The following is a 9,854-nucleotide window of genomic DNA, read 5'->3' on the forward strand; positions in this document are numbered from 1 at the left end:
GATATACATTTTGCAGAACAGGAAACTTTAACAGAGGCCACAAATCCAGTTTATTGTTAGAATTATGATCGATCTATTTCTGTAAAAATTCAGCAATTCCACTTCTATATTTAGGAGATCTTGGAGGAGCCCACAGAACAATGACCAATTTTGACTATTACATGAGGGAGGAAAGGCATACAATAATCAATTGTATGTTTAATGAAATACAAAACTCCAGCTGAGCTGATATATTATGGGTGAAATGGAATAAAAAAAATATTTCCTTCATAAAGGAGTGCTCTCTGAATGCTCCAGGGGTACAGACAGTGCAAAACATCTAATGTGCGACACAACCTTCATCTTGAGGCGAGATTACGCTAGTTCAGAAAAAGCAGTTCACAGTTAAAACACGTGATCCTCAGGCCTAATATTTTCTGAATATTCTAAAAACTGTCTTAATTTTTTAGTCCATTTCTATTGCCTATATATGATTACGCTCAAATTCCAGAAAAGGTGAAAGAGGAGGAAAGAGGCCACTTTTACTGTTGCCCAGGCCTGAAAACTGCTCACCAGTCATATCGTAATATACTCAGACCACGCATGACTTTCATGCAAAAGAAACTCAAGTACGATAAAGATAAGCACTCAGGCTTGTCAAGAAAATTCTTCAACATTTTCAAATATCTATCAACCTCGGCAAAGAGACTGACTTTCAATTTCTGGCAACTCACCTCATCACCAGCTAAAGCTATCAGAATTTAGATGGGAAGTAATTGTCAGTCAAAGCAGCCAAAGAACCAGAATAATAAAAGTGAAAAACACAAGCTGAAAGCAAAGTCAAAACAGTGCTTAAATACAAAGCAATACCATCCAAATAAAGTTCAAAATAGACAGGAAATGGTTAGGAAAAAGCAAAGATCTCTCAGCTCCTGGAATCATGAGACAGGATGCCTACATGAATGCTGGGTCATTAGTGGGGGATCTTGGGATGCTGTTCACCTCATGATAAGGAAGAGAGGAATGATCTCTAATGCCAAAGCAGGATGTGGTTTTGCAGCAGGGTTCGAGCCTATAGAAAAAGATGGAATTAATTTGCAGCAGCGGTGCAATAGTACCTGCTTCCTTCCCAGCTCCTCATATGCCCAAACATGTCTGGCACAAAAATACAAAGCACAAGAAAAATAACACTGCTGTCCTGGCAGTTGATTAAGAGTTGATGCTGTAGCAGGAAAACCTGAGGGAAGAAGTTAAACAGGAGCACATTCAAAAGCACAATGCTAGTATTTAATTAGAGCACAATCATCTTGTAAAAGATCACCAGGCATTCTGTTCATCCCACCCAAGAGTTTATTTAGGCTGTTCCAGGTAGCAGGTCTTATTTCCACTCTCTCTTTCTCTCCAGGACAGGTGAGAACTTTTCAATTTGCAGGTCAGTAGCAGTGTGCTGAATGTGTGACTTTTACTTCAGCAGCTTGCTCAGCTCATACAGCTCCAAAGGGAGGCTTTGCATTTCCTGATGGCCCTATAAATCACTTTTAAACCAAAGCCTCTGGGGTACAAAACAAGACATACGAAGTTTGGTACAAAGTGGACTGTGTTAACTAGACACTCAGTCTCACTCCTGTATAATATGCTATAATTACAGTAATTCATCAGTCATTTATTGCTATATAGGTATGGAAGCATTTTAAAAACTAGAAAAAAAAATAATTCCAGGTGAGGGGACTTTTTCTCCAGGAATTATACACCTTTTCAAATTGTTCAACTTCTACAGCCTAAATAAATACAACATTCCCTTTACTTCCTACAACTTCACTGGTTGAACAACTGAAGCTACATTTAGGAAGTCCAAGACAAAGGGCAAAACTTATCGCACCTCTTCCCGCCATCAAAACTTGCAGTCAGATTTCACAAATGTGGTGAAATGTAGTGGCAGCAACAGTTTTCCCATGTCAATGGGCTAGGACTGGCAACACGCCCTGCTTCTGCAGGTGTCCATCGACACACTTTGTGTGCAAAGGTACGGACTATTAGGACTGAAGCAAGGAGTGTTAGATTTCAAAGACTAGATCCTGTCAGGAATAAAGAAGAAGAATGCTCTCTACCTGTCACAAGAAAATACACTTTAAATCTCCTTTGAGATTCTTAATTCTAGAATGAAGTCGCTACTACACGTTTATGTACTCTTGACAGGAAATCCAGAGCAACTGACTCATTAAACCTCTTCCTGATAGACTTTTTGCACCCTCACTCAGCATTGTGAAGTTTTAAAGTCTTCCTACTACTAATGTGCTGTGCTTGAGTTAAATTTTTTCATTTCAGTTTGGTATAGATTTCATTCAGAAGGTGAAACAGCGGGATAACTTGACTACATCTCGAGGGCCCCATCACAAAGAAAATACACCCAGCTGGATCCCTCCATATCCATTTAAAGACAGAAAAAGGCTTTTCTTCTATAGGAGATAATGTATGTCAATAACAACTGGTCTTACCTGCCATCTGTAAGCTTAAACCAGTATCCAGTTTGCTACGTGGCTTCGTGCTGATAAACAGATAACAGAGAACACAGACAGTGATGATAAAAGCAAAGAGCACCACTGCTGCTATTGACAGGCCCACAAGTGCTCCAACACTAAGAGAGAAAAAAAAAAAAAAGAAATTAAATGTACAAACAGCTTGGGATACTCATAAAGGCAATAGTCAGATATCTGCAGGTTACTTGTACTTAGGCAGAAGTGGCTGTGTATTTCACTGTAAATAAAGTTTAGAGCTCAATACTTAAGTTGCACAAATTGGAATTATTTCATTGCCCTTGGGAGGGTCAATACCATTACAGAGCAGTTGATCATCTGGCCCTCGGTGGCATTTCGTGCTACTATGCATATTACTCCCAAGTCTGATTTCATCTATATTTATGAAAATCAGAAATAACTTCATGCAGTAACTGACATTAGTGAGATCAAAAACTTGTGCAGTGCGTATTCTGAGATAAGGTCACATAAATATCACATGCACACACACAGAGGGATTCCAGAGCTCCAAGTATCCCATGCAAACTCCTTTTTCCTCAAACAACATTACTATTAAAGCTGTATTGTCAGGCTGCAATGCTATTTTGATTGCAAGAAGAGCCTGTTAGAGCACTCGAAGCAAAGTAAACAATTTGTCATGAACTTTTCACCAAAGACGATGTGCCCGTAAGAAATAGGGTAAAAAATGTGCAAGCCATGTTATTCAATTCTGTTAGCAGCTCTGTAGAGCAGGGTGAGGTACTGTGATCACTGCTGTGCCTCTGTGTTAAGGCAATAAAGCTCCAAAAGATGCTTAAAAAGTAGCATCTTGATAAAATCTACATATACTACTGTATGTTTGGCCTCCTGAATAATTAAGCTCTTGCTCCTCTGATGCTTTTGGTATTATGTACAAATTAAATCATCTTTAATTAGATGAACTAGAGAAGTTCTTTCATGATCTTTGTCAGAGTAAAAGGAAAATTACTTAAAATTTTATCCAGATGCTACTACCACAGAATAGAAGCTACTTCATATTTCTTCCACAGATGTTCAGCGAGACAGTACATGTCTACACAGAGATCTCTTCAGTAGTTTCTTTATTTGCAACCCTTCTTTTCAAGTCTTTTCCTAATACTGAATGTTCATGATGAAATAAAGGACAGATCACAATATAGTCTAGCTATCATTAACTATCTTCTCTGGCGCCACTTCATGTCTTCAACGTTCCAGTCTTCTATTCTACAGTCCAAACCAAAGACAATGACTTGTGGTGAAATTAAACAGTGGCCTTACAGGTCACGGGCAAAGAAAGCTCAATGATTGAGAATTCTTCTGTTACTACTCTGGTATATTTACAATTCTGACAGACGTAAAAAGGACAGAAGATAGACCAATGTCTTAAATTCTGTGAACTCCATCCTCTAGTGATAAAAATGCTTTTATATATCACTGCTAGCAGTGAGAAGTCAATTCTACTGTGGCCTTGCAAGAAGATGAGAAAAATTGTGCCTCGGGATGTTTTTGATGAATTTTACATTCATGCTACTGCAGAGCTTCTCTACAAGCTCCCGTAACAGCCGTAGACACATATGTCCACAGGAGAAACTCTTAAAATCAGCAGGATGAGAATAAGAGGTATCAGTATGACTTTAAGATGCAGTTCTCATTAGTTATCAGTCAGATCCATTAAGGACGTTTGTGCAATGTTTAGCTCCACGTACAAATAGAAAAATTTGTTATCAGCAAAATGATTGGTTCTGGAAAGATTAGCTTTACACTTACAAAAATTTTTCAGGGTATTTATCATCTGCATGAACTGGAATGCCCTCATGTGTTTGTGTATATATGCATGTACTAGGTAAATTTTCTCTTATTTTCTGGCTCAAACAAGGCTTACAGGCAAGCAATACTCTGCTTAATAAGGAATCTGAATATATCCTTACAGCTGGAGATCACCTGGATTCTGGTCTCGTTTTTGCATTTTCACTTGGAACACCTTGACTCAGATGAACAAAACGAAGAAATACACTACGTTACAGGAGGCTGAGGTGAGCAGCCATTGAACAAAGAATGCTTTGAAGGAACTAATACAAACCCAAAGGGTCATAAAAAACAGATACTTGTGCTTTGCCAGTATTAGCTCTATTTTAAGATTCCATTTAAATAACAGTCTGCAGTGTAGGACAAAGGAAGTCGCTCACCATTATCTAAACATTAAGCAGAGTCAGCTGTCCTAAAGCTGAACAGATCAAGTACATATTAATGTTCTTCTATTTAGGCATCTATTAATTCTCCATGCAGTTGCAGAAGACTACATTAACAATACAGCTGTGTGTTGTACAGCACAATGCACCTTCAGTATCTCTACATAACTAACTTTGTGGAAGATGCTTTGTGAGTTTCAAACAGTTTGGGTAAGAAAAGAAGTTCCTGAGGAACGCTCCAGTATTTCCTACTACAGTAGGTCAAAGACATAGCATAGCTTATATACCACTAAAAAGTGTTTGTCGTGCTCCAGTGGCAATGTGCAAAGATGTCACCCAAAACACGGAGACAGGCATCACAAAACCAAACAGACACCCTAGATTCCATCTCCTATTTCAATCAGAAATCAAGATTCAGTTTGTACCTACTCTTTTGAAACATAATGTTTCGATACCGTATTGTTCTCAATGTGCTGAAGCCATCAACCCTCTCAGAACACACAATGAATTTATTTAAGGCTTATTTTGAATTAATGTTCAAGGGTGGAGGGTTGTTTCTTAATTCATTGGATTAATTCAGTTGAATTTAGTATGCCTTCCACAGCTCTGAACACTAAAGTTTCTTAACCAGAACACAATATTTTCTTTCTTTTTTTTTATAGTTAAAATCTGTTAGCAGAAACAAGATACCAAAATAACTATGGTCATTGATCATTTTAATGATCACCCTCCTCAGAAAATAAAGACAGCCCTTCAGCATGTCCTCTGGGTTCTACAGCAATTACCATGGGGCTGCATATTCATCTAGAAAAGCCTTGCTAAACACATTTTGCTATCTTCCCACCTTTACCTTAAACACGGACTGTTTAAAGTCCACCCAGCAAATCCACATGATTAACAGTCTACAGGCCCCACGGTGCATCTTCAAGATCAGTCTTCTGACAGCAGAGGTATTAAACATGAAAACTCAAAAGTCACTCTTGCCCACAGCTGTGGTCTCATTAGCAAGTGAAAACCTCTCCATTAACAACCCACCCACTCCCAGAAAGATGATCTAGCATAGACACAGCTATGAAGGCCTAGGGGTAACCCTGGCAGCACTTACACAACTCTTTGAACATAAGAATGCCAGATTTTGGTCTGCGGATCTTCTACCAACAGAACTCTCCCAAGTTACTCTCTCCATATGATAAAGGTACAGCAGTACCACGCATTTCACAGATGCTCCTACCGCTATCGCAGCGAGTTGCACATACGTGCCTGGAGCGTTGCCCCACAGTTCTGCACAGCCCAAGTCCAAGCAGAAGAGCATATCACCAACATTTTTGCCAGGGAATGCTCAGCATCACACACTCACAGTTATTTTTAGCTCATAAAATTAGTCCACCCACACAAACAACAGCTAGGAAAAATTTAAATATTGGCTAAGCACATGCAGTATGTCCACTGGTAGATTAAGAGGAAGAGCTCATGAGTCATCTGGATCCAAGTGAATCAAATGTTCCTAACGCCACTGCTGTAGTGATGCGTTGGACATAGCATTTGCAAAGCAAACAGATAAATTCCCCAGAAGACTGAGCATAATGGAACAAAAGGCTTGTATTTTTGGAAAGCCAAGACAGACTTCTGTAGATCTCTACAGCCAAACAAAGCTTGGCTACGGTATTAGGTCATCATGGGCATTCATTTTGAATAAATCCATACTTGGCCAGACAGTGTTTTAATCAAATATATAATATTACATGGAACTTCTAAAAGGTATGGATTTGGAAAGGACTGAAAGAAGCCACTGAATGTGCAAAATCAAATATAACTGAACAGTGACAAAAATAGTTCTGAAATATTTTAAAACAATGAGAAAAAAAAACAGGTGCTGACTGAACCTAACTGCATCACAGCTCAATACAAATACTACACACTCAACATTTTTCGCCTTTCACTCAGCTTTGGAGGTAAATGCATGACTGCATGCACATGCACAGCACATGGCTCTGAGAGGTGAGCTGTTCAGCATTTTCCTCAGTAGTGGTTTATAGCATCTTATTTTTTGCTTTCAAAAGCTGCAGAGCCGTTGCCTTTTACTAGTGTTCCCTTCCCTGTTCCACGGGCTTACTGCTATAAGAGATAGGAAAAACACATTCCCTCATTCTTTGCTGAGGTCAGCTTTTCAAGAAATGGTGGAAAAGAACCTAGGCTGCTCTAACAAAACAAAAAAATACTATCTGATTTTAAGTACCAGCAAAAAAAGAAAGTGTGAGAAATTAATAATATCAGTTACAAATAATAAATTCAGGGGGAAAAAGTATGAAATGTGCCAGAGTTACTCAAAGGTCAATTCTTTATGACTGTCCAGCAGCTCCTAGTAGAGCAGCTGTTAGGATGCACTTGTCAAATCCCGCAGTTTTTCCAAGAGTGGATGGGGAAAAGATGGTTCCATTTTGCTGTGGGATACTGCAGTATATAGCTCTAAGCATAGTACAGGCAGTAGTAATTTGGCAAGAAAAAAGAGAACAGTCTAGGCCTTGACTACTGTTTCATGGTTTCTCCATGAACTCCTTCTGTCAGAGCTGGCTGCCAAAGGGTCTGGCAACATGTCTCCCACAGCACAAAAAACACAAGAGAAATATGTCACAGCTTCCTGAATTTCGACCTGGTGTGTCATCAAACAGAAGTAACCCTGATATACCACCAGCCACTGGGTGGTGCATTCAGTCACTGCTTTCAAACTAATGGGGGGACTCATGCAAACAAAAATTTAGGGTGAGAAACATAAAGCTCTTGAGTAAAGCAAAACCTGCAACAATTCCCCGACTGGCACTTCCAACTCCTTTCCCTTGCTCAGTACATTCAATCTCCAGACTTACCTTGGCTGGTTTGGCTAACTTTTGACTAGTGTTAGGTTTTAAGAATTAAGTCTTAAAAGTGTGTCCTCAAAGGCTCCAAGAAGAGTTTGAAGGATTATTTTAACATACAGTTGTTAAATACTGATATAAGTAACAGCCTGAAACAGAGAGAAGCAAGGCAGTTCCTAATGCATCTATAATGTGCAAATGAATAGTTTTCAAAATGCTGCAATACCATAAGGTTTCCAGTGTGTTAATAACTAAAAATTGTGACTTGATTTGTTAATAGAAAACACCTTTCTGAAATGTCTGAAAAGAGACATTTCAATTCTTACTACTCGGTAACTTTGCTTAGAAAGGCAAACTGTATTTATTCACCTCTTCTCTACAATGGATATGGATAGATAGTTATGGCAGAAGCTAAGCACGACCAAAACCCCACCAACTGCAATTTCCTCAGATGCTTTCAACATCTTAGGGTCATCATAGAGGAAAAAAAAAAGCCACCTGAATTTGTCCTGAAATTTCAAAGGTTGGGACCAAAATTCTGACCTAGGCAGAGGCTAAACAGTCATACTTCTCAGTCCCTAGAAAAACTTTGTAGAGGAAGATCCTTCAGAGAGGTGCTTCATTAAAGCCTCTCATGGGATCCAGTTTCGAGGTACTTTCTGAGAAGATCAAGTTTTAACATCTCATCACTACAACATCTCATCCAGATGCAAGAGCAAAATTTAATCTTTCAATAGTTCTGCCATCTTGGGAAGTCTTCCTGTGACTGAAACAGCCAAAAGACTATGCAAAAAAACCCATGTAACATTAAAATAGTATGGGGTTTTTTTATGAGAAAAGTATAAAGAAGGACACTTGAGGACATCTCACATCAGAGGAGCTGCGTAATTATGTCAGTCACAGCTGTGGATGACAGGGAGACTCCCACAGTCAACCCACTACCTGTACCAAACTTGATTTTAAATAATTATACATTAAATATTAGACAAGATAAATTAAATGAGGGTAAGCCTACAATACTGGCCTAGCATTCACCCAAGAGCCCTGAAGGAATTCATATGTGAAATTGTAAAACTGCTGGCCAAGGTGTGCAACCCACCATCACGTAAGGTCACGTTGCCAGAGGACTGGCAGCCCGGCAGTGTAGCTCCAACCGAAAACGGGTCTCTAGAGGGAAACTCAGGAATTGCAGACTAGTAAATCTGACTTCCACCCCTGAAAAGACAGAAAAGTCTCTCTCAAAAAAAAAAAAAAAAAGTAGAAAAAAATTAAAAAATAACTAAGCCAAGAGATAAACACAATGTCAGGCCGCTGAGTATGTCTGGGTTGCACAGGGTTGTGTGTGACTCTGGCTACTACCCGCAGGCCACAAGGGCCAGGCTTGCCCTGCTCACCTTGACTGGATTAGGGACAGGTCCTTTAATGGTGAAGCCACTATCCACGTCCATCTCGTTACCACACTCTGCTCTCAGGAAGCTGATGGCACTTGCTGCTTCCTGACATAAAATCTTTCATCAGAGAGTTGGCATTACTACGAGTGGAAAATATTGCCTTGTTAACCTGCTGGAGTCTAGAAAATGTCAATAAGCAGATGGATAAAGGAATCCAGTGGACAGAGTCAAATTTTTCAAAAAACTTTTGATAATACCCTGCACCGAAGGTGGGACTAAAAAAGACTGAACTGACACGGGATTAGCAAAAAGGTTCTGTTCCAGATTCGCATCTGCTTAAGAGACTACGGAGAAAAGCATAAGGCTAAGTGGACTCTTCAGTATAAATGAAAGTCCCTAGACATCAGTGCTGAGACTGATTTTATTCAGTGTCTTCATCTATGACCTGGAGAAGAATGAAATCTGACTTTCTGATGACTCTAAGCCCCTTCAAGAGAACAAATATTATAAGGGTAAAGAATGCCAGAAGACTTGTGGAAAACTGAGTGAGCAGGTGAAAGTTATGTAGATGAGCTTCAGTGAACATAAATGTAACGTACAAACAAAGCCGAGCCTACATGGCAACGAACTCAGAACTGACAGTTCTGAATTCAAGAAAAGTTTTAGTTGTCAGTGTCAGCTCACTAAAATCAGTCAATGGGCACCAGCAGCCGAATACTGGCTACCAACGGGAAGGGTTTTAAGAGCAAGACTGAAGGCAGCATTTTAGCACTGTGTAAAATTTTGCCATACCCACATCCTGAGCACACAGCTCCAGATTACGCACCTCTAAGAGCTCTAAGAGCAGCGCTGTGGTGTGACAACCTGTATGAGTGAGACACAACTAAAATGCTCAGCGGGACACAGCATCCG

At 39.6% G+C, this 9,854-nt stretch overlaps 1 protein-coding gene across 1 annotated transcript in view; it reads right to left on the reverse strand.

The window, feature by feature from the left end:
• The window catches only part of FAM159A (family with sequence similarity 159, member A), a 17,857-nt gene extending 8,858 nt beyond the window's left edge, over window positions 1-8,999 (reverse strand). Inside the window, exons 1-2 of the mRNA XM_009871971.1 lie at window positions 8,911-8,999; window positions 2,475-2,614 (exon numbers count right to left, since the gene is read on the reverse strand). Coding sequence (XP_009870273.1) covers window positions 2,475-2,614; window positions 8,911-8,999 — 229 coding nt within the window. The remainder of the gene's footprint in view (window positions 1-2,474; window positions 2,615-8,910) is intronic.
• Window positions 9,000-9,854: the final 855 nt, after the last annotated feature.

Source organism: Apaloderma vittatum, unplaced genomic scaffold (genome assembly GCF_000703405.1).
Source record: "Apaloderma vittatum isolate BGI_N311 unplaced genomic scaffold, ASM70340v1 scaffold40646, whole genome shotgun sequence".
Classification (NCBI taxonomy): domain Eukaryota; kingdom Metazoa; phylum Chordata; class Aves; order Trogoniformes; family Trogonidae; genus Apaloderma; species Apaloderma vittatum.